The 26,366-nt window shown below is 40.5% G+C and overlaps 1 protein-coding gene across 1 annotated transcript in view; it reads right to left on the bottom strand.

Moving 5' to 3' along the window:
- The window catches only part of shisa9a (shisa family member 9a), a 200,762-nt gene extending 177,747 nt beyond the window's left edge, over positions 1 to 23,015 (bottom strand). The window contains exons 1-2 of the mRNA XM_068003734.1: positions 22,432 to 23,015; positions 12,193 to 12,317 (exon numbers count right to left, since the gene is read on the bottom strand). Of these exons, the coding sequence (XP_067859835.1) occupies positions 12,193 to 12,317; positions 22,432 to 22,955 (649 nt within the window). The 5' untranslated portion in view covers positions 22,956 to 23,015. The remainder of the gene's footprint in view (positions 1 to 12,192; positions 12,318 to 22,431) is intronic.
- Positions 23,016 to 26,366: the final 3,351 nt, after the last annotated feature.

Here is a 26,366-nt window from a genome sequence, read left to right as displayed (position 1 = left end):
ATGTCGTCGAACCCTTCATCACTGTACATCTTTCTCTTTATGGTTACCTGTTTGCTTTTGATAGCGTAAGCAAATCTATTTAATTTGTATTAAGCAGAATACGGTCACTAATGTGCTAGCCAGCTTTGACATGAAATAGTTAAATAGGTCATAAAATGAAGGTGACGTATCATTTCTGGTATCTGAACTTCTTCTAGTTTTAGGGTTTGCTACATATGGAGATCATTACAATACAATCTCAAGCTTCACCACTAGCATCACCTTATCTCAGCCTTATTGCTGAGCAATGCAGAACTAGGAAAAGATGAGTCCTTAAAATGAGCCAAATGAACAGGAAAAGCCAAGAGTATTATCACTTTTTTTTTGAACACAAAAGCCAGCAGTGATTCAACATTAAACAACCAATGCAAGAAAAATGGAACAGAGAACTGTACAAATAAGGTAAAGTGTGTCTTTTTTTTCCCAAACAAGCATATCCTGTGGCATGAAAATACATATTTATAAAGTTTTTTTAAAATCTGAATTTACAGAAAATCTAGCATTGACAAATGCCTCCAAACAGGCAACTCTTGAGACTTAGCAAATTACAAATTATTTTTAAAAACCAGATCAACAGAAACTCATGTAATATGCTAAATACTGAAACAACTAGTTATAAGCTGCTGAAGGACTTATTGAACATATTTGTACTGTGTTAAAAGTACAATTTCATGACTTTTTTTATCAAAGTATTCCACCCGCAAAAGATTTTGTTTCACTAAATAAAGGACAGGCATCATAGCCACTTCAACAAGTCTAGACATCATTCAACAGGAAGGTTGATCCTCTGCAATTCTTTATGACATGATGGTATTTAAGATGGAATAAGATTGTTGTATAATAATGTTCAAATTGTGTTTCATGTTATTTCTGCTAAGAAGGATTTCGTCAAGTGTTTTCATGCTGCCTTCGTTTACAATCTTGAAACTAGTCTCACTGAAAGTAACTAGCCATATTATTAACACTTTTGTCACTAAATTTAAAAGACAATACAAGAGACTACGTGGTTTTAAATTCTAACAGAACATGCCTATTCGAACAACAGAGGGGGCTACATTCCCTGGCATTTTTGACAATTGTTCTTCAATGTCAATCTTTTACTCATCAGCAAAGGAATTTAATAATGATGGTGGCTACTTTCATTATAAAATGAGATAAGGAAAACAAATCTAGCCTGCAATATATTATAGAAAATAATGGAAGGAAAAAGTCTATTGTTGGCTTTTGGCTTGCAAACTTCAGTTCATCAATATAGCTGCCAGTTCATGGATAGTCTCATCATTTATCCTGAATTATCCATTACTGTCTATTCTTGATCATTCAAATGTGTTTTATGTCCTAAAAAAAATTGACAATAATTTGAATTAAACAACATGAACAACACAGAAAAGTGGGCATTTAGTGCTAAAACTTTAAATTATCGGATTATTTGAATTAAACAACTATGAATTGTAAGTAGTAGACTGTATTTTGTTTCCATCAGTAAGTAAATAGCACAGCTATAAAGTCTCTAAGAACCAGCAATCCTGATCTAGAAATGTTAACTATTTCTCAGATCCACCAGAACAAGAATATGCAAAACAATGGACTTCTGCTTGACATAAAATGTAAATTATATATAACAGCTGGACATAGGTCAATATGATTTTCTGAATACGTTTATTTTCATAAATAGATCTGCATTTTCCTCTTGACATAAAGGTTACTATCCACTTTTAACTGATAGTATCAGTTACCATAACTGATGGCAATCAGTTACAGCTGAAAGGTCAGGACAGAGTAGAATTATTAACCATTCAATAAACATTCCCCATAGCACACCTAACATGTTAGCACAGATTAACCTAAAGTCTTCATCACTAATTTTAAAACAGTCCAAATTTGGATGTGCTCAAATGTTATTTGAAAGGTTCAAAGATACACCGCTTTAAGATGCTCAGCCAAAAATCAGATTTCTTGTACTTGTTGTGTCCGAACAAACACTTGAATTGGTGGGGTAATAACTAACTGCTTTTATTTCTGGAACCTCCAGAATATTCCTTCAAGGAACAACAAAGGTACACAACAGCAGTATAACTGCTACAATGTGCTTACTCCCATCAGGGGGCCATCTAGTGTTCAGTTAACAATGTTCAAGTACCATACATATCAATTGTGCACCCCCCCACCGACCTCAGAGTTACAAGGTGAAAATAATTTCTCCAAGAACGAGCCTTGGTAAAAGCTAAAAGAAACATTAAGTAAAGAAATTTAGCAACTGCATCTTACAATAATGTAATAGAAAAAAATAACCATAGCACTCTCCATAGCTGGTCTCAGTGTTTTAACTTTCAGAAACGATTAGGGCAATGCTCTGGGCTTTAAAAATGTTGGCTTCGCCCCCTCCTCCACACAAGGTGTATTTGGATACTCTTTGCTGTAACAAGTTTCAGACTGAATACGAACTTGTACTCTTCCATGAGTACATGCACAGGTCTTGAGTGGTGATCTTCTTAATACTGGCCCAGTCTAACTTCAGGCTACAAACCCAATCTCGACCCATCAATGAGGGGCCTTTGCCCTTAACTACAATTATGGACAATTGTTTTGTCTGATTCTAGTATTTTACTTGGACATTTATTTTCCCAAAGTCGCTTCCAAAGTGTACTGCAGTCTCCATCCCAAGTGCTATTTCGAGAGCTGTAGCAGACGTGAATCTGTCTTCAACCAAGAGTTTCCTCTCTATCTATGTTTCCTTCGAGAAACTTGCCACAGTCACATATTTCAGACAGTTTCCTCAGTTCTGACATAAACAGAGAAACATTTTCATCATCCCTTCGCCCCCTCTGGTCAAACATAAACCATTCCGCATTAAGGAATGGCTTCGGGCTCAGATGTTCTTTGACCACTTGGAAAAGCTCTTCATATGTTTTGTCGTTAAGCTGGGCACAAGCAATCAGAATCTTAATCAATGTGTATATTTCAGATAGTAAGCAAAACTGCTTTCTTTTTGACACCTATTGCAATTTAATTTGCTTTTAAATAAAAATTAAGTCTGTCTACATATTCACTCCAGTTCAACCAAATTCAATATTCTCTGATTTTTCCAACTCATGCTAACATGATTTTAAAAAATCCAGTGACAATGTGGACCACTAGCTAAGTAACAAAGATGTCCAATATTAAATCTTTTTAACAAAGCATTGTTCTTTATCCTCGTCACCACTGTTATGTCCAAATAAGCACTCAAATTGGCGGGGTAATAACTAACTGCCTTTATTTCCAGACCCTCTAGAATATTCTATCAAAAATAACAAAGAAATACAGGAGAAGTGTAATTGCTACAATGTGCTTACTCCCATCAGAGGGCCATCTAGTGTTCCATTAATAATGTGCAAGTACCATACATATCACCCTTCACCACCAGCATTGCTCCATTCCTGGGCTAAACACCAAGGGCTGGTCATTTCAATGTTTGAATGTGGCAGTTACAACCAATAACAGAACATAATGTGCACAAAATGTAGTAGATCTACCACTGATTGCAACTCATTACTTTTTTACCCAAAAGGAGACTCCAGGTCACACCATAGTGTTCAGTTGCCACGAGTTATATAAAGCCTTCAAAAAATCTAAATGAAATGCAAATTTTAATTATCTCTTTCTTGTAAGGTGGTATACAAGCAGCAAATTACATTGTTGCATTATGGTTGCCCTGTCTTAATATTTTCCCAGTGAATTGTGTATCGGAAAAACCACACATACCAAATCAAATTTTAAGTTACAAAAACTAAGCTCCTTCTCATCAGGTATTCTAGCACAATATTTCTACTTAAATTCTCTTCATCTTGTTACATTGATTATTATTTTCTGTTATCTGTACCTTAACAAACTGACATAACCATAACTGAGCACTACAAAGTACAATGGAAGTTCATTAGTAACTCCAGCAACCCATCTAAAAGTACGTGTGTATGGATGCCATGTGCAATGAGGCTTGATTGAGATGCTTCCTGCAGTCAAATACTCTACTAACACTTACTATCTAGGCTCGTACATGAAGAACATGCACTTGGGTGAGGTGCCCAAGGAACCTGGGATCACAGTGTAAATTTATTGATCCTGCTTTCTTAGTGGAGAGCCAAGCTCAAAGGAAGCATGGGTCAGAGAATTGGTGTTAGTGTCACAGTCCTTTCTCCAACACACCGTCCCTACAGGTCAGCTGGGAACTTGATATCAGTGAATTTAACCACACATCTCTGCAAGGAGTCAAAGCCTTCAGGAGAGGAAGGGGAGGGGAAGGGAAAAGGCAAATTAACAGGAAACGGAGGAAGAAATGTTTGAATTTATGGAAGATTCAACTATTATTCTCCCTACCCAATTTTTAAAACACTTAACAACTTGAAAAATAACTGAAGCTCTTCCTTTTTCTGACATTCAAATGCCAGTATCCCCTTTTACATTTCAAATACTTTCACTAGTCTGAGTAATAGGATTATATCTTTTATAGAACCATTTCGAAATTACTTGTTTACTTATGGAATTTTAATGCATTAGAATATGTATGAATATTTTAACTATTTTAATATTTTTCTTCTGCGAGGAAAATGGAGTTGGTAAGTCAAATCATGAACACACAATCATCAAAGAGAAATTAATCAAACAGTAGGCACCGCATGCTTTGATGTGATACATGGAAAAACAACCCCACAAGTGAATATCCTCTTAATCCACAAATATGCATTCAATTCTGTTTACTTCCCCACTTCCCCCCCCCCCCAATTTACTTGCCTTCTCTTCTGAAGACACTGAGAGTAATTTTCACCTTCACCGCCTGAGCAGTTATCCAGCAGAGTGAATCATCCGCCGTTATAGAATGAGCTTGATTTTCATCCCATTGATTTCAAACAGATGAAATCGGACAGGTTCTAAAATGGGTGGACATCCAATGTACCAGGTTACTGCTCAGGCAGGTGAAAATTACCCCACTGACTCTTATTCTGATACCTTGATCAAGTGACCATTTTTTCATGTTTGTCGACGTAGCAACGGTCACTGTATTTCATTGTGTGAAACACTTTGATTTGTTTCTACATGATAAAGGTGGTATATAAATGTGTGTGACTCACTCACTACGTTTTCATAAATGGGATGATCCTTGATCAGGCACGCCCAGTGAGGAGCAACACATGTAAAAAGCACAGGTCAGGTGATTATGGGCCCGCAGCCCGTAATTTTCTATTCACAAAGGATCCAGGATCTCCTGACCTGCACTTTCTGCGAGTTCCACTTCTCACTGGGAACTCTTGATCACCCCAATAATGTACAAAATGCTAGAGCACTAAAGTAAGAAGACATATTTACTGTTTTTTTTTCTTTTTCTCACCAATTTTCTCCCCTCCCTTCCCTTCCTTGTTGTAGAAGAGCTCCATGATTGACAGGCGCTTTCTGGTTCCTCACCCAAGTGGTCATTATTCATGAATAAGCCTCGATGGTAAGTGTCAGCAGGTTATTTGAATGTGGGGGTCATTTCTGACCATTGTGTGATAATGATTTGATTTGCCATCCATTTCTGAGTCCCATTCTGTTGTCACTCAATGTCCACACATGCATACTTCCAGTGGAGCTCACTGGACAGTGTTCAGGAGTGGGAACTCTGGCCAATTTTCCCTTCTATAACCAAGGGTGCTGACATAACTTGTGGCTACCCTTACTGACACCTGTATAACCCTGGGCTGAGATCAGGTAACTCAGCACAGAGATAGGATTGTACCTGAGAACTTGATAATCTCCATGGCTCATTTACGTAATGGAATAAATTCACTGAGCCATCCATCAGGGAAACACACATTCATTGTTTAACTATATATTACATTACTTCCTTTTGAATCATAGTCTATTTCCACAGATAATTTCTGAAACCATGGTGAAAAAATGAGGAAAGCATCAAAATAGTTCTGTCACAAGATTTGCCTATAACCAACCCTCTCTTTATCTCTCATGAGCTTGCTAAATGTTGTACAAATGCTGACCGTCTGGATCAGAAGCCCCCGATAACAACTCTGCCAATGATCTGAAGAATGACAAAAGCTCCAGGCATGCTTACAATCTGTTTGACATTATATTTTGGTCTTTGAAGATGAGAGGTCCTGATTGATCTGTTAGGCTGCAGGACCAAGGACAGTGCCACTAAAATTACCAGAGTTGACAGAACACATGTTCTGAGTATATCATCCTCTGCATTTAACTACCATCAACCAACATGTAGAGAATAATCACCAACACTTGCAGTGTAGTAAATATTTCAGATTTGATAATGGTATACTCCTGTTTAATCTGTAGAGAGGGAAAAGGCAAGATGTTGGAGTTACTGGTGTTCCTAAAATCAGATACCAAAATGTTTTCAAACGTAAACAGATGAATTAACAATCTTTTAAAAGAAATAACCAGCGTGTATTATTCGTTATTAATCAAACAATACTGGCCTAATAGTACCCAGCTTAAAACATGTGTGCTTTTTAACATAAAACCAGCTTGAGATCTCAGTGTATTTCATCAGTGACATTGTTCAATGGAGAATGAAATAAAGGCACAGAATTGTTCAAGGTACTAATGCTCATAATCAATTTTTTTTAGAGAATCAAATCTCTTTACCAATATGTTGAAATGCGAAGCTACTTCCAATTAAAAGTAGAAAATTACCCATCCAACTGTATGCAATAAAAAAGTATAATTGCCACTGCAATTATGCAGACTCCCTAATTGATGGCGGCAATAGATGCTTTTACCTGCCATTATTTTAAGCACCAGGCTGGCTAAACATTATTTTGCAAAACAGCTAAAAGGCTGAGCGACACAACTAAGGACTTTCAAATGTGTTCTTCCCTATTTATAGCAAGCTTTTAAGTACACCCTATTTCAGAAGTCAATTAGTTACAGAATTGTTTCAAATGGTAAGTACAGACGCCTTTCAGTTTGCACACAGTGATGCAACTGTTGTAATTTTCGTTCAGACGAAGTACATGTAATTATCCTAAATAAGAGACAAGTTGTCAGACATTTCTAGACTGTGAGGTACATCCGTTAATAAATGAGCTGCGAGGTGCATGTTTGAAACACTGTCTCTATTGCAATTTACTGTGATGAACATAAAAGTCCAAAATATACATAAGGGTTCTTTCTAATCCAATACACACACCTCAAATCAATGATGTGGAACTGGTACTGTGGAGTATTGCATCTCTAGTTTTATCATGACATGTAAATCACTAGTTTCTGAACCTTCTAGCAAATGTTACAAACCTGGTTCAGATGTTAATGATCATTGCTCCTGATGTTAAAAGGAAATTACTGATACAGTCACTACCTGGCTGGACCCCTCAGTGGATTCCAGCCAGACAATACTGCTTCTACTGCCTGGATCAAACTGCAATTCTCCTGCCCAGAAAACAGCTCTGTACATACGTGCTTACTTATACATATGTATAGAACTCCCCTCCCAGTGGTTAACATTTAAATGTTTTGACAGCAACATGCGGGAGTGTTTGCACTCTCTAAACATTTAAATCAGCAATGGGCATACATAAAAAGGTATTTGAGAGGGTCAAGGAACTCTGAGCACTTTGAAACCAGGTTTGACATTAAACTGGAGTTTTACTCCATGCATTGTCAATCAAAGCAGTATAAGGCTACCTCCTCTGGGTGAGGGGCTCATATTGCTTCTCTCCAGAGTCAGTTAGGGTCACTGATAGTGATACTAGCATCACACTATAATTACTTCCTTACCATTTTCCACCTGTAACTTGATGCAGCCAACAAACATTAACCAGCCTCAGGTGGGCTCCCAGTTTACTGATGAAACATTCATACTTCACAATTTTTTTTACTAGTATTATTCATATGTGTCTATGTGCTGCTTTTATGGGTGTTTGGGGTTTTATCATTTATTGAGATGTCTTAAGGTGAAGTCAGATGGGTTCTATAATGGGTGGCTGATCCCCTCCGCCAGGTTACCACCCAAACGGGCAAGGTGAAAATTACCCCACTGCCTCTATGGTTGTAGTCTAATTTTCCTTAGACAATTCACTGCGGAACCGGATACAGGGGTGGTGCCAGAGGACTGGAGAATTGTAAATGTTACACCCTTGTTCAAAAAAGGGTGTAAGGATAAACTCAGCAACTACAGACCAGTCAGTTTAACGTCGGTGGTGAGGAAACTTTTAGAAACGATAATCCGGGACAGAATTAACAGTCACTTGGACAAGTGTGGATTGATTAGGGAAAGTCAGCAGGGATTTGTTAAAGGCAAATCGTGTTTAACTAACCCGATAAGAGTTTTTTTGATGAGGTAACAGAGAGGGTCGATAAGGGCAATGCAGTTGATGTGGTGTATATGGACTTTCAAAAGGCGTTTGACGAAGTGTCGCATAATAGGCTTGTCATCAAGATTGAAGCCCATGGAATATAAAGGGCAGTAGCAGCATAGATACAGAATTGGCTAAGTAACAGGAAAGAGAGTAGTGGTGAACAGGTGTTTTTCAGACTGGAGGGAGGTGTATAGTGCTGTTCCCCAAGGGCCAGTGCCGGGACCACTGCTTTTCTTGATATCTATTAATGACTTGGACTTGGGTGTACAGGGCACAATTTCCAAATTTGCAGATGACACAAAACTTGGGTGTAGTGAATAATGAGGAGGATAGTGACGGACTTCAAGAGGATTATAGACAGGCTGGTGGCATGGGCTGACATGTGGCAAATGAAATTTAATGCAGAAAAATGTGAAGTGATACATTTTGGTCGGAAGAATGAGGAGAGGCAATATAAGCCAAAGGGCACAATTCTAAAAGGGGTACAGGAACAGAGAGATCTGGGAGCATATGTACACAAATCGCTGAAGGTGGTAGGGCAGGTTGAGAAAGCGGTTAAAAAAGCATACAGGATCCTGGGCTTTATAAATAGAGAAATAGAGTACAAAAGCAAGGAAGTCATGATGAGCCTTTATAAAACACTGGTTCGGCCACAACTGGAGTATTGTGTCCAATTCTGGGCACCACACTTTAGTAAAGATGTGAAGGCCTTAGAGAGGGTGCAGAAGAGATTTACTAGAATGATTCCAGCTTGAGGGACTTCAGTTACGTGGATAGACTGGAGAAGCTGGGGTTGTTCTCCTTGGAACAGAGAAGGTTGAGAGGAGATTTGATAGAGGTATTCAAAATCATGAAGGGTCTAGTCAGAGTTGATAGAGAGAAACTGTTCCCGTTGGTGGAAGGGTCAAGAACCAGAGGACATAGATTTAAGGTGATTGGCAAAAGAAACAAAGGTGACATGGAGAAAAACTTTTTCACACAGCAAGTGGTTAGGATCTGGAATGCGCTGCCAGAGTGGGTGGTGGAGGCAGATTCAATCATGGCTTTCAAAAGGAAACTGGATAAGTACTTGAAAGGAAAACATTTCCAGGGCTATGGGGATAGGGCAGGGGAGTGGGAATAGCTGGACTGCCCTTGCATAGAGCCGGCACAGACTCAATGGGATAAATGGCCTCCTTCCGTGCTGTAACCTTTCTATGATCCCTTGATTTGAACCAGATAAATCCACAATGCACGATTATCCTAACAACAAAAAGTAATTTCCTTAGAGTAGAGAAGGTTAAGGGGAGATTTGATAGAGGTGTTCAAAATCATGAAGGGTTTGGATAGATTAAATAAAGAGAAACTGTTTCCAGTGGCAGATGGGTCGGCAACCAGCGGACACAGATTTAAGGTAATTGGCAAAAGAACCAGAGGCGACATGAGGAAAAAAAATGTACGCAGTGACTTGTTACATTCTGGAATGCACTACCTGAAAGGGTGGTGGAAGCAGATTCAATAATAACTTTCAAAAAGGAATTGGATATATACTTGAAGTAGAAAAATTTGCAGGGATATGGGAAAAGAGCAGGGGAGTGGGACTAACTGGATAGCTCTTTCAAAGAGCTGGCACAAGCACGATGGGCCGAATGTCCTCCTTCTGTGCTGTTTCATTTTATGATTCTATTATGTTGAAAAAAAGGCAATGATGTTAAAATGAGCGTGCAGTGTAATTATTGCAGCACAAACATAAAGGGAAAACATTAAAATATAAGCTTGTCTCCCTGTAGTCCCTATATAGAAATCTACACTTAAAATAAAATGTGATGAATCACAAAAAGGCAACAATAAAGAACATTAAGACTTCACATAATAAGCTAACAAGAAAGTAGAAATCAGCTAAAAGATAAACTAGCCAAACGTGTAGTAAAGAGTAAAGTTGACCACCACAGCCACAGGGAGATCTGTCTGGGCAAATGGCCATGGCTGCAGGTCGTCATGCAACAGCTGGCACAGCTCCCCTGTTGCCTCTTTGGTAAAGTGCACTCGTCTAACACAGAGCTCCTCACTAAGATCTTCATAGGATCTGTGTGGCCTGTAATTACTTTGCGGGGGGCTATCTTGAAGGACACATCCCCATCATAAGCCGCCTGATTCGCCTTTCTTCCATCCTCTCCTGCTGCTCCTCTTCCTCCTCCATTATAACGGCAAACAAAGGAACGCCCATTGGGAATCCTATACCTTGTCCTCAGAACCTTTCACAATGGATGGGGACAAAAATTATCCTGACAGTCTCAGTCCCTCAGGCAGTCAGAGCCAACTCCTGTACTGTCTAGGTGAAAAGCCAAAACAAAATGCTCCAAAACCTCTTTCCCAGGTCCAGCAATCCATAGGCAAAGTTTCTGCACTCTTCAGGCTCAATAGTTCCTCACTTACACCTGTCTCAGCTGTTGCTAGGAATGGGTAGTCCTTATTTATCTCATTCTAAGTTACCCTGGTACATTGTGAGCATAGCTTCCAGGATTTCGGCCTGCCAATGATGTTGGTAAGCTCTATGGAGACTCGGATCGGAGTAAGGCCAAAGCAAGCATCAGGTGCGTCAGTTTTGGGATGGAAAACTGGTGGAAGTGGATATTGCCCCAATTTACAGGCCTGAACTCATTCAGTGCCACAGAAATACCAAAAACAAGTAGATTCAGGCCTTTGGGTTTATTGCCAATCAGCAGTAGCTCGAATAGCTTTCCCTCAAGAGCAGTTTATTTTCCGCCTCCCCAAAGAGCAATGCAGTATTTCCTTCAAATAACACAAATGGGAAGGCGAAAAACTCACAACAGCAATTTACGTTAAGAGAACATTTTAATGGTAATTCTAGATTGCTCTTATGGGGAACAGGCTCTATTAAAATCCACGTATGCAAACTCTTAGAGATAATAGGTGTATTCTAATGACTCAACAAATTAAATGCTTTGTATCTGTATTGATAAGAAAGCACTGCAGGTTCAGCATTTACAAGACATTAGATCAGAGTTTCCTATAAATCATACTTATCCTGCATTTTCTTGTAATTTCCCTTTATGTGTTACATGTACACATATATTATTCACACAAGGATAGGCAAGAGAACACACTGAGCAAATGTAGGGAACCAATTGAACTATCCAGACATTTTGATCCACAATAGTTTCATACAGGAAAGCCACCAAGGAATTATCAGGGAAACGTGTGTACCCTGCAAGAAAAGTTAGCCATATAAATTTAACAAAAACAAAATTATTATTTTAGAAACTATTTATCAAAGCTTACCAAATTTGCACCGTCATCCATCTGGTTGCTCTTTCCTAGTTCGATGCCTCTTTTTTCCTTCTTCATCACCTGCCTCTCCCCCCTCCCCCTCCCCCTCCTCCCAACCAAAACTGGAACGTGAGACCCGAGTCTGACTCGGAAGAGAATCATAAGTCATTCAGACTGGGAACTAATAGTGAGACTACCAAGATTCTCTGAGACTGGAGAACCTCAGTGGCCATTTGATGTGCTTATGACCTGGCTGATTCTCAGGTTTTGAAGGCAGCTATTTTAGAAATCAGAATTGGAAAACATTAGAGCAAAACCCAGTAAAATAGTAGAGTTTGCCATTTGCTTTTCTGTAGGGGCTAAAAGAACTGCATTTCCAACCAAGAGTAATCTCCATAAACATGAGAATAGTTCAAGTATTAAGGTGACATTTTTGAAGTATATCTCAGGAAAGCCATCAGCAAAAAGACGAAAGAATCATGCCATAATTCACTGAGTTCCATTGCTCCACACAAGTCTGTCAAACAGTAGAACTTACCAAAATTGTTCCTTGAGCTCGTGGCCTGCATGTTTTCATGTTGCACGTGAATTGCAACCTTCCCATCTCTTTCCACTTGATTGGTGGTACACTGACCCTGTTGTTTCATAACATCAGTCAGAGCCCTAGAAAAAGAGAAAGTTTCTAAGAAATTAAAGAAGTCCTTCATTTCCCATGCAGCGCTGTGAAAAATGCATTCTCCAATGCACATTATTAGCCTGTAACATTAAAATTGCAGTGCAAAACACATTGGGGTAATTAAAATGAAGTCTCAGACAACTGTCTAGCTGAGCTACATTGAAAAATATTATCCAGGTGTATACAATATCTGAACTATGACAAAAGATATTTCATTAGTCATTGTGTCTATGAGTGTACTGTATCTCTTCACAAATCTTTCCATTTTCTTTAAAAAATAGATTTATTAACAGAAAGATAAATGAGCCGAAAAGCTGTGGGGCTGACATCCTGACATAAATGGTAGGATGGATCTGCTGGGGCCTCTGCTCCTAACCTGCCAGTGGGGATCAAGGGAGGTCAGCCTATGTAGAGATTGCTGCAGGTGCCCATGCCATTAGGGGCACATCTTGTGTGCCCCCCTGACCAAGGAAACCAGTAATTGTGATTGAGGTTGCTGCTGCTCTGGGGAGGGAGGGGGGGGGGAGGAAGGGGGTTGGTGCCAAGTCCTTCCCCCTGCCCCAAAAATGACCATACTGATTCCCCACCTTTAAAAAGGGGGCCATGAAGTGAAACATATACTTGCAGTTCTTTATGTGTTCAACCCACAACCTAGAACCTGAGCCCTAGGTGTGCCCCAATGTGCATCCAAGTCCTGGCCTAACTGCTGGGCCTTCCGCCACATTTACAGTGGAAATGTGCTGGAAAACCTGCAGAAATTCAAGGCTGCTTATAGCAGGCACAATAGTGCTAACACAATTTGCCCGATACACGCGTTGGACAGTTTATCTTGTCCATCTGCAGCACTCATGATGTTTCGAAGAAAGAACTGAAATATGAATGCAGTAGATTTAATGTAGGCAGGTGTAGTCAGAAAGCTAAAAAATAAATGATAAGTGAAGTACAGTTATAAGGATAGGCAGTGGTGGTCGTACTACAATGGAGATGAAAGATATCTGCCGGCTATTTTGTACTTTTGAGCTTAGCGAGGTGCTATTTACTTTGTTATTGCAGTCAGTGCTGAGTAATTGTACCTTAATGAGGCGTGTATTACTGAGTGAACACCTGTTTCTGCCCAAAATACCCAGCTTAGCACACTGTAAGCAGCAACTTTTAATCTACTATGATGGAAATGGAATACGTTTAGTGCATTTTTTCCGATTTAAATGAGTGCCCAATTTAAATGCGGGTCGTTTAAGTGGTGGGGACAGTACCTAAAACAATCAGAAAAGCAGAATGATTCAGAAAGGAGGCTGCAAGTTGTGCCAGATGTTGCACAGTGACCTGCAGCAAAACTCATCCACAGGCTGGGCTATGCCAATGGCTTTGAAGGTCACAACAACCCTTAACTGCATCACCAGATCATTCCAAGGTGCCACTGGTGACATCACTCAGTCAGTCTGCAGTGCATCGATGAATAAATCAAGTTACCAAAGCTTTGTTTGGTCAAGCAAGCAATTTCATCTTGTTCCCCATGGACGTCTGGCAGCAACATGAGAAGGCTATGCAATCTTACTGAATGGCAAGATTCCCAAAGGTACAGGGACTTGTAGGTTGCACCCATGTGGCCTGTTGCTCCGTTGCACAGCCACAAGCTACATGAATCAGAAAGGATTCCAATCTCTGAATGTTCAATTCACTTGCAATTATCAACGCTGGATTTCACAAATCAATGTGAGCTTCGCAGACACCTCGTCACGATGCCTTCATTTTAAGGCAGTCCATGGTTCCACCAATACTTGATCCATGAAGGCAAGTCTCAGGGTGACTCCTGCATGATCAAGATTATTCTCTTGAACCAAGGCTCAAGTATCCCAGGAGACTGGCCGAACACCATTATAATGAGGTGCATACATCCACCAAAGGGCACCACTGACATGTAGAAGCAGTGCTTCAAATGCATCAATAGATTTGGAATACAGCCCAACCAGGATTTCAAGGATTGTGGTAGTGTGTTACATGACATACAACTTTGCCCTGCAAATAGGCATGATCATGGTGGCCTCAGAAGTGGAAAGGCCCAGATGCAAGGAGTTGCCAGAGGAGGCTGTGGAACAGAATTCGATGGTGGCTGGGAGATCTATTCAGCAAGCTCTCATACACAAGGACATCTCTTAACTGTGAAATGTGCTTAATGCATAACAGTTCTATCTGCATCTTACCATTTCCTCTGCCATATACCCTCAACTACAGTGGGACTGGACCTCCCTCTAACTGGCTGTTTAGCAGCAGGGTGGGACTTCCGCCCATCAACATGATACTGCCAATAACCCACAGCATGTTCTTGGATGGGATTTCATTGGATATTCAAGGCAGGTTTACAGCAGTACACCTGCTACGATTTCCTTCACTCCAAGTAGAAGTAAACCAATGCGATTTGACTAGAGCATTTAGAAGGCTGCAGCTGATTAAAGGGTAAGAAGCATATGAACTGGAGCAATTCAGAGAGCAGAAATCAGAACAAGGAGAGGACCAGGGGTATCTTACAGTGGCAATAGCCCAAGATTTTGTGACAAATTCTGTAGACACATCATTGGCAAAGATAATAGCAAAGAAGGATCAGCTATTTGGCACCCCTGATTGGAAGCTCATGAAAGATTGGTGCTGGCAATATGGAGGGAGATGGCATAGGCAGTCAATGCCAGCTTGACCACCCCACGAATGGCAATAAAATGCTAGAAATGGTTTAATGGCCTCACAGGGTTGCCCCTTAAGTACCCACGAGGAGGAAGCTCTTCAATTATTTGGTAGACACACTGGAGAGGCAATGGGAGATTGGTAAGTTGGATTTGAGCTGCCAGAAGCAGGTTGGTAACCTTGTGCAGGGGCATGGTTTTCAAGAGACAAATGATCAGGGAATACTGATCTCGTGCACAAAATGTAGAGACAGTTTCCTTTCATGTGGTGCAGTGTCATGTTTCAGGATTCTTTGACTAACTTCTCACAGAAAGGATTTAGAAAAAGAGTTACATTTCAGGGTTGCATCTTAAAGCAAAATGTATTCATACAAGTAAAAAAAATGGTTAAAATGTTAATGTACTAGGCTTTGAAGTTGTTTCCCCGAAGATTGTAAACAACAAGCAATTTGTTAGTTTGTCTCGGCAATCGCAAATATCTCACACCCATTGTGTTGGAAAGTCCCTCATCCTGGGCACACAGCAGGGATTGCCTGGCATAGGCCCTTCTCTCTGGCTGTGAACACAGAAAGATAAAAAAAGAGAGACAGAGGCATAGACAGTGAGTCGGGATTTTAAATAGAAAGGCAAGCTTTCACCAAACTCAGAAGGAGAACTCAGGAGGGCAGATAGGAATTATTTTGTATAAGTCAAGCAAGATGACCCACCGATATGAGGAAGCATAGCCTGTTCATTATTTTGTATTATTATGCAAAGGCAAGTTGTACTGACAGAATAAAGTGACTCCACTCAGAACTGTTGCTCTATAAGTTCAATTGCTGTGAAACAAAGTAGCTTAAAGATTCATATCTGGCCTCATCTTACAAAGCGTTTTCTCAATCCACCTTTTAAAAGATTGGAGAGGCATTTGGGAGCATATGCAAAAGACAGATCACAAGGGAGTGCAACTGTTACACCCTGAGTCATACTATCATATAGTTAGATATTGGGCATTACGGGCACACACTGAAACATAAGTTGCTCAGAATGCTTACAGGAGTGACAAGCACTAATTGAAAGTGAGAGCTGTCACATTCAAGCCTGACCTCATCCAGGAATTGCATTTGTACAGTACCTGCTGGAGTTGTAGGGTTATCGAGTTATGACAAAGTTAACATGTCTAGTGTAAAAAATGACCAGGAAAGGAAGAGATGACCGAGTATAAATAAAAGGGATCCTATGCAAACTGATCGGGATTGGTTACAGGGAAAACACAAGACATGGGAGAAAGGTGGCCCTGTAAAAGAAGCATATTCAATTGTTCTATCTTGTGTTGGAATCTATTATAATAGGATCTTAATACAACAAGGTGAGAGAAGTTTGTTGAAAGAACCATCCAGAGGTGGTGAAAAACTAAAAGACAGACCAGATGAGCTAAAGCCACAGGAAATAAAAGGCATAAGTATTAGTAAGAGTGGAATCAGAGTTTGAAAGTACAGAAAAATAGCTTTTATCCAGTTAATGCACTAGATAAATTTAATTACAGTATGCCACAAAAATGGTCAAAATAGTCAAAGCAATTTGAAAGATTTAGAATTACAAAGATGTAATAGAAAAACATCTAGAAACCAAAAAGATAATAAAGAATAGTCAGCACGGATTCCAAAAGGGAAAGTCATGCTTGACCAATCTTATTGAATTCTTTGAAAAAGTAACAGAAAAGATAGACAAGCATAATGTAGTAGATGTAATATATTTGGATTTTGAAAAGGCCTTCGATAAGGTGCCACATAGTAGACACATGGGAATTATAAAACAGTACTGGACAGATTGGAAAACATGCGGTGCACAGAAATTTGATTTTGAAAAATCTAATTCCAACCAAAGAAAGCAGGAAGACAAGGAATTGGCACATAGTTTTGTTACAGCTCTAAACCGTCGGCCTCAACACAATGATGCAGTTCTTTGCATGATGGGATAAATCATCATCAGATTATAGTAGAACTATGAGATGAGAGGCTGTCAATGGTTGCAATTAGATCTCAAATTAACCCTGGTTAAAACAATAACTCAGCAGAGACAGAGTGAAGTTAAGGATTAATGAAGGACGGGGAGCAATATTAGTCAATTGAAAATGTGGGGGAGATCACAACAGACAGGAAAAGAATCCCAAACCAAAGAATACTCCTAAACAGAGCTACAGGAACAGAGAGAGAGAAAAGAGAGAGAAGAGAGAGAAAAAGAGAGAGAAAAAAAAGAGAAAAAAAAGAAAAAGAGAGAGATCCCGAGAAACACATCTATGATATAAGTGGAGTCTTAATACATGCCAGACATTTATGCCTGGTAGAGATGCAAAGTGCCATATTGCCAGGAAAAGAGACACTTCAAAGCTATATGTCAGAAAGAAAAGGTGGCCAAGAAAACAAACATGCTTTTCTGGCCACGTTAAAAGAAGTGAATACCCACAGACAGTAAATCTGGTTGTTGGAAAGGTCCGCATTGACTTTCAAATTGACACAAGGACAGCTGTTTCTGTAGTAGCCAATTTACAATATGATGAAAAGAAAATGGGACACCTCAAAGCGCAGAATAAAATTCTACATAAACCAGGGCACGATGTCTTTGTGTGCAAAGGTGGTTTGTGGCTTCCTATCTTCAAGATAAAAAGTACAGCAAGAAGCATACGCCATTCAAGAGCTGAGAGATGCTCTGCTAAATTGTCCTGCTATACAAACCCTTGAACTTACATCTCAAGTAGATACAGTAAAAATAGGACTTTAAAGTGGAGTTTCCTAAGCTTTTTGAAGGCCTTGGTAAACTCACAGGTGAACAAGCTTAAGCTTGAGGAAAGACCTTTTCTGTATCAGTTCCTAGGCAACTTTCTATTCCACCGTGAAGAAAATTGAAACAGGAATTGATCAGGCTGGAGAAAGTGGATATATCAAGAGTGGAGGAACCTACAGACTGTTGTGTAGTAATAGTTGTAATCCCCAAGCGGGTGTGTGTGCGGGTGCGTGTGCAGGTGTGGGTCCGGACTCCAGCCTATTTGGAGAAGCAAAAACATTTTTTCCCCCCCAAAATTAAATAACAATTCCAGATTCCTCAAATCCATCTTTTGAAAGAATCTGCTCTGGTGACAACCTTTATCACACCAAATCCAGAACATTTCTAGGAGGCATACGTCAATGCTCCTGGAAGGCTGTCCAGGGATTGCATGGCAGACAGATAATATTCTAGTAAAGGGAAAGATCCAATCAGAGCATAATGTCTTGAAGAAAATGCAAGCAGGAATAACTACTTTGAATGATCAGTATAAATTTTCAAAGAACAGAATCAAATTTCTGAGACTCGTAACTGATTCTGTAGATGCTAAAGTGGCCTTCAACTATCCTCAAGATGTCTTCACCCATGAACATGACTGAGGTTTGTCCTTACTGAGAATAGTAAATAAGTCAAGTATGCTTTCTCCCAACCTTGAAGGGGCCTCCTGAGCAAAACCAAAATGGAAATATGAAGTAGTGATTGATTGAGAAAGTTTGAAGAGATAAAAAAAGAACTAAGTGCTTCACGCACACTTATATCATATGATCTTGAGAGAGAAGCCTATCTCTGTGGATGCGTTTTCATATGGACTAGGGAGCATCCTACTATAAAAGTCCCAGACTTTATTAGGAGGAGTTGGAACAGATTGAAACTTCCAGAGACAAATTCATATGTTATTTTACAAAGCATTGCAGTGACAGCAAATTGGTTACAGGCATCAAGGAACGAGCTTCATGGTGATGAAATCTGTAAGCTGATCAGGGAATCAAGTAAACAGCATTGGGTGGAAAAATCAGAGCTAGGCAACAGACGGATACTGTGGCAGGGGATCTGATAGTTCAAGGTGGATTACTATTAAAAGGCACTTTTTTGGTGATTCCTACATTAATGAACTCTGAAACATTTGATCGGTTATGTATAGGACTCCAAGGGATCCAAAAATGCAGAAAGTGGCCAGGTTTAAGCAAAGAACTTGAACAAATAATCAGGAGCTTCCCCAAGTTCACAAAGAAGCAACAAAAAACTTAATTCTACCCATGATTCATTCTGTTCTACCAGATTGCCCTTGGCAAAAAGGTCAAAAGTGATTAGTTCAAATTACAAAGTGGTACATATCTCCAGACTACCTCACACAGTGTATCGGAATCACTGTAATAACCAAAACCACAGCTCAGGCAGTGGTGACAGGGCTGAAATCTGTATTTGCTTGCAATGGGATATCTGAACAAGTAATGTTGGAAAATGGACAATTCTCATGCAAGAATTTCTTAATTTCCAGAAGGATTATGGTTTTACTCAGCTTAAAAGTAACCCTAAGTATCCACAAGGTAATGGGGCAACAGAAATGGGGTGAAAACTATAAAGGATCTGCTAAGAATATTAAAAAATACATATTTAGTTCTGCTAAATTATCATGCCATGTGATTGGCAAAGGATATAACCCTGTTGAACTGCTAATGGGGAGGTAGCTGAAAACAACTGTAACAATTTTGCCAGCAAACTCCACTCAATGGCCACAAATTATCATTTACTGGAATATCTCTTAGAATGGAAAATGTAGGGGGTTATTTAGTTATGATTATTGTGTCAGTTATGTGTAATTTAATTTTTAAAAAGTGTTGAGTGAGTGTAAATAAGAGTGGGAGACAGTGCAGACTGGTTATTGAGGGAATACACCATGTTCGAAAGATGTTAAAAACTGTAAGAGAAACCCCTTGGAATAAAGGTCGTATCCAACGGCTGAGTGCATTGTAATGATCAGGAGCCTTTTATTTTTCCCCTCCTTGGCCCGAGCACACTGAGGCCAATTGCAGTATGCCAACTTCCGTGCAGGCTGAGATCGGCCCTCAACAGATATTGGACCTTGGAGCTTCCTGGACCATACTCAGTTAAGTCATGTGGAGATGATGTTTATTATTATTGTAACATTTATATTTTTGCAGATTAGCACATAGACTCCATCTAGTGGCTGATGTGTGCGGAGTGATTTCATTTTCCTGTTTATTGATGCGATGATAGACGACATCATAAGCAGACACCTGGAAGTGCCACTATTTGCTGGATGTTGCAGTATTTGGTTTTCTTTGGAGGGGCAGAACCAGCAGCATGTGCAGAACTTGTGTAATGATCAAACTAACTTGGAAACCTGACTTGTCTGCATGTGCTGCTGTGTTGGAGGACCTTCTAATGTGTAGGACAAAGGGACACTGGTACAAACTAGTAAATAATAAATGTAATACTGCTATGAAGTTCTTCTTCATCTGGAACGAATTTCCAGATAAGAGTAGTGGAGTGAACCCCCCCCCCCCCCAAATCATTTAAGAAACAATTAGATGCTGCAATGGGGGGAAATGTAGGGTATTTCTGGATGGATGAAGTAAAATGGGTCGAATAGCCTTCCTCGTCTGTAATTGCCTCGCGTGGCCAAGTCAGCAAGTTAAGAAAAGCTTTGGACAGAGTTAGAGGTAAAATATTTCTAGCGCAGCTCTACAGTTCTGAAAATGTCCGTTTACTATTTCTCGGATGAGCGGCATCCTCATGAAGAGATTAAAAAGCTCTTGAGAAATGCAGCGCCTTCTAGCGACCTCCACTTGGATTAACCCATTACATCCCTGGGAGGTACGAGCAACAGTTAACCAGGATTTTAAGCGGCAGCTCACTGGAGCAAGCAACATTCGGGTCTTGATCTTAGAAAAGTTCAGCTAGTTGTACATGTGACAGGTGGCAAACAATTGCATATCTTCCGAAATACAAAGTTGTTTGTTTTACGCGTGTAACTCGTTAGTTCCTCCGTGTTGGTTGCAGCAAACGTACACAGCAGCATAGAGAGAGGGTTTCCAAGGACAGAAACACATCCTGTCCATACAATCATGGCCACTGGCATTCTATTTTTTTCTGCATGTATGTAACAGCGTTGTTGGAACACAACATTAGAAGTATCAGAACTGCATTGAATAAATGAACACACAAAGCAACTGGCCTCATGCTTCGTAAACCAAGCTCAATATTCGAGACACCCGCGTTAAAACAAAGTAGAAACTGTAAACTATCTGTGCCCATCTGCTATGTGGCGGCCGATGAACATCATGCACTCAGCTTGGTGTCCAGTACATTTCACAAGAGAATCAAATGGCTTTTCCACTTCATCAGATCCCTCTATTTTATTCGTGTATTACTGACTAAAAAGGAAATTTAACAGGTTTTTGCCCTCAAGACGGTGCTGTGGGAAGATTGCTTTGGTCAGAGATAACGTTTTCTTTTAGTAACAGGGTGGTTTTTTTTCGATGACAAGCGATGACACGCCAGCTTAGAGATAAATGAGGCATCAATGATCTTAGGGAGATGTGTGCGGGGACTCGGCGAACACAAATCCATGGGAATCGAGAGTGAATGTTCTCTACGGTGGTAGTGTTTGGGAGAGGGGGGGGGTGGTGATTACATATATTAGTCGCTTGTTGCTCATTTTGAACAGCTGCCATAGAATTGGATGGATTTTCATAAACTCTTTGGTGCGCACATTTAATGTTAGACGTGATTGTGATCATTTAGAAGACCACAGTACTGCGGAATGCATAAATATTCGAAATGTGGGAAATGCAGCAAAATGCTCGCCGGCTCTCACTTTTACCGTTTTATATGGGGCACATTCTCGACATAAGACCGTGCCCGTGGCTACTGGAGAGAAGGGGCTGTGTTAATGTATCGAAGCAAAGGTAGAGACGCTGTTCGTACCCAGAGCAACAGGTCTGTCCCTGTGGAGCGCGCTGTCCCTTTAGTGTGGCGATGGTGGCAAAACATCTATCGTTACAGAATTTCTAAAACGGTGATAAGATTTAGAAACAAAAACGTTAATTTAGTTCAGAGACCTCAGGCTAATTTCGGAAAACGCAAGTTTGTCATCCCGTTATTTTTCCCAAAGTGATAAGTTTAAATACAAAAGCGTGGTTGAAAATACTATGCACCGATTGATTCCATTCAAAAGGAGAGAATGTGCCCGATGTACGCGGATGTTTTAAAATGTCGTTACTTGGATACAAATAAAACGCTAATAAAGCATTCCCTTTTTTTAAACAGTCGGTAACAGACGCAGGAGATAACTGTGAACAGATGTTCCCACTATTGTGTGTTCTTGGGCCTTTGTTATTGAAACCAGTCTAGGTATATCCCCAATCCCTGCGATTATTAATGCCGTTCTTTTATTATTATGGCGTTATAATAGGCATATATTTAATCAGATTCCTCTTCATAACGGGGACGCGGGAAAAATTGTTAGTTCTTCATTCTGGATCCTTCACATTTGTAACTAGCTAAATAGATCACTGACAAATGGGACGATGTCGAATCCATGTCCACTGTTTCTGCTTTGTACAAATAATAAGGGGGCAGTATCCGGAAGGCGCCTTACCTGGAAACGTTCAGTTCTCGCTGAGGTCTCTGCGATTTCTCCAGTCCAAGTTTGGTGAAAATACCTACCAGGACCATGATAGCCACCACGCCACAAATGAAATAAACGATTAAGTTTGTTTTATCCCTGGTGTGATCAAACGTAGTATCGTCAGGTCTCTGGGGTGGTTTGCCCACGTTCGCCCAGTTCGGGGTGCCATAGTTGGAGCAAATGCTTTGGTCCAACTGGGACTCTTTGAACTGGCAACAGTACCTGTAGCCACATGTCCCACAACAGTACTGGTAGATACTCGTGTTGCAATTGAAAGCTGCGTCGAATTGGCCCATCACGTCGAAGTAGCCCCGGCACCGGTCTGGGGTTACTGGTAGATCGGGTGCTCCTGGTTCTTTAGAAGTGTTCTGGCCGGAGACCACCAGGATGCCCCCCAGCTGCTGCCCAGTTTTGCCCTGGGCCATGCAGTCCAGTATAGGGCACCACAAGCCCAACAGGTCCAGCAACAAGTAGCACATTAGACGGAGGCTCATCGTCTTCCTTACGATCTCTCTTAAGCAAAGCGGATCTGCGCTCTCAGGGTTCAGGCGTATCTCCTGGTAAAAGTAAACGGCGCATCCTAGTCTGATGCGCAAGGCAGATGGGAGGGAGGCAGAGGGGAGGGAGGCTTCTCAAGTTGCGGCTCGCCTTGGACGTCTGTGTTCCAACTTACACGTGCGAAGACACTGAGATCGGAGCTGGGAGGCTCGGGAAGTCTGGTCAGTACCTCGTCGCTTTTCTACTTCTCCTCACTTTGCTTACGGTGAAACGATGTAGCAGCCCAATAACGATGGGGTGGAATTCAGATGCCATCCGCTGCTGACAAATGTCAGACTCAGGCTGAACCTACCCAAACAATCCAGGCTCCAAGTGCGCTGTGAGGGCTGGTGCCTGCAACACATCCCAAAGCGCGTACGTCGAAGTACAGCAGATCAGTACGATTCAATGGACCTTATCGTCTTAAAGTTACAACACTCTCCCTGCCCCTTCGCCTTTTTTTTTACAGACATGGATTAGAGCCCTTTATCGTAATAGAAATACGCTCTTCTGCGTTTTAATATCATTCACGTTAAGCATCTATTGCTCATTTGGTTGAGTCTGAATTTGTACAATTAACTGAATACAAGTAACTGAAATAGGACCCTGCAGCTTTAACGCCGTGTTGGAAACAGCACTGAGTACTAACTGTGATCCTCACAGCTACATACGAGCTAATGGAGCTCTCGGGACTGAGAATTAAAGGGGCAATGTCTGTATGGAGTGGGGGGGGGGTATATTTTTTATTTATATTTAGCAGTCAGTAATAAACCAATATGTTTACACGGCGAAGGGGGTTTAGTCTTTTTTTGAAACTTTGAAATATTGCTCCTGATTTTTAGGAAAAAATACTCCAGTTGCCTCAGGCGGTGGGACCACCTATCAGCCGCCACTTTTAGAGAAGAGGGTAAACAAGCGTCCTAACGCGAACGGGATTTAAACTACAAAAAGATATTGGATCACACTTAGCTTTAATTTGAAGGTTAATAAATTCTACACGTGGAGTATACGCCTGTTGAAATGATTCCGAAAAGCCGCGGTTCCTATCTCACTATTAACATGTTTGGATCGCACTACTGACCTCAAAGTTTCCTGTGCGCCGATGGATGGGTTCACGGTCTTAGGGACGCCAGTCACAGCCCTGACCTTGATTCACACACTGCCAATAAAGCAGCTCCCCGCAAAACTCGCAGTACCTGCTGCTAGAAAGGGAGAGGGGATATGGGGGGGGGGGGGCGGTGGGATTCATCATTGGGGACATTTCCGAATTTAAGAAAAGAGTCACCGAGGTGGCTTACAGATTTATTGCCCCCATTCGAACGATCAGCAAAGATTCTGCATCAAACCATGCCTGAATTTCTGCTTCACACTGGTGATCAGAAGCTGAGTACCTGCAAAGTGAGACTACAGGCATCCCTGACTGCACCCTAGATCTCAAATATTAATCAGAATTATATTGAATAAAAGAAACATTTTAAAGTGCGTGAACAAATAAAATATGAATGTGGAACAACTAACAGTATTTTGAGATTGTTAAATCGCAAATGAAAATCCCAAAGAAAGTGGCTCTTGGATTCCTCCGGTCAGAGGGTAGGCGGTTTCATAAGCTATTTATCGTACAACGGAGACCTCGCAATATAACCTCCGATAGGTCAGTTAGGATGATCCCGGCCTGTCAAGTATTGAAATTATTATTTAAACTAAAGGATTAGAATGAAGACATCGGGGCAATTTAGCTTCACTTTGTTAGTTGCTCAGGCAACTAAAGAGATACTGGAGCCTTAATGTTTTTCAACCAAAACTCATATATAAATTTTATCCTGAATACCGAGGTTTTAAGTTTCCCAGAAATTACTCTAAATTGAGCACTGCTGAAAGATGTAATGACACTGGTGGTTAGATACGTGGTCAATGCCTTATTTACAGCACACACAGGTGCAAAGGGGACTCTGCTACCGGGGTATGTTTCAGAAACCACACTCTGAAGTAACAAAACAAAGATGGACAATTTTTCAAAAGAAAATTCCACTTGATCCGTTAAGATTGCACCAATCATTCCACCTCACTTTGTTCTATATTAGGCAGGAGGAACTTGCACAAAATATACATATTGTAGCATTTTAAAATAAAGATTGTGGGACTACTGTAGCTCTATCGGGTTCATGTTAAGATATAAAAGTTCATTACTCAGAGGATTGAACCAAAGATCAGCCCTGAAATGAAGCTTCTCTCTAATATCAAACTGCAGCAGATAAGTATTCTTTGTCTAGTAGTAACTGTTGGTGAATCTGGATGAAAATGGAATTACAAGAGGATTGAAGCCAATGGTTCTCATGGCTGATAGCTGCAATTATTTTGCTTTAGTTCATTTAAATTAATGTTTTGAAAGTTCTCACCCGTGGTTTAGAAACATTTAAAATTTACTGGCTGAGATGCAGAGCTCTGAAGAGTCGTCTAAGCACCTATGCACAGAGCTGTCTCCTGACTGAGGGGTGTGATTCAGCCTTACAGTATAAATCAGATGTTGCCAGCTGTGAACTGATTTTGCAGTGACCAGCCTTAGACTGGTGGCACAATATAACCTTAGCTGATCAAACATCGAGTCTTACTTTGAAAATCAGTGCGTTGTTAACAGAAGTTCTTATTCTCCCTATTTTCAGGGGTTTGCCTAATTACACCCTTAGACGGTGAAATCTTTACAATTCTCTTTGAATGAATTTCCTAACGCTCCCCTATATTTTCCAAAATAACTTCTGTACCTGTTGTATAACTATGGCATTCGAGCAAGTGCTGATTATAAACAGTAATCCAGTGGACTAGTTCAAATATCACAAATCTTAACAGTTTATCTTCCACCATCAAGCACTGTTTCTTCAACAAGGCAGGGAATCAGCTTCCTGGCTTCTGCTACTGCTACTGCTAGTGCCACCCTATAATTATCTGCCAGTATCCTGAGTCAGCTGGCAACTGATATTCCTTTGTTCCATGGGGCAGCACCTTGTATCAGTTCAGTGACTTTGTTTGATGACATAAGAGACTGAGAGCTCACAGGGGAATCAGTGATATAAGAAAGAAAGAACTTGCATTGATATAGCACCTTTCATGACCTCAGGACATCCCAAAGTGTTTTACAGCAACTTGCATTTATATAGCACCTTTAACGTAGAAAAATGTCCCAAGGCACTTCACAGGAGCGATTTTCAAACAGAATTTGACACCAAGCCACATAAGGAGATATTAGGACAAGTGACCAAAAGCTTGGTCAAACAGGTAGGTTTTAAGGAGCATCTTATATGAGGAGACAGGTAGAGAGGCGGAGAGGTTTAGGGAGAGCTTAGGGCCTAGGCAGCTGAAGGCACGGTCGCCAA

The sequence above is a fragment of the Heptranchias perlo genome, chromosome 22 (assembly GCF_035084215.1).
Source record: "Heptranchias perlo isolate sHepPer1 chromosome 22, sHepPer1.hap1, whole genome shotgun sequence".
NCBI classification, from domain to species: domain Eukaryota; kingdom Metazoa; phylum Chordata; class Chondrichthyes; order Hexanchiformes; family Hexanchidae; genus Heptranchias; species Heptranchias perlo.
This window is presented reverse-complemented; position numbering and strand designations above follow the sequence as displayed.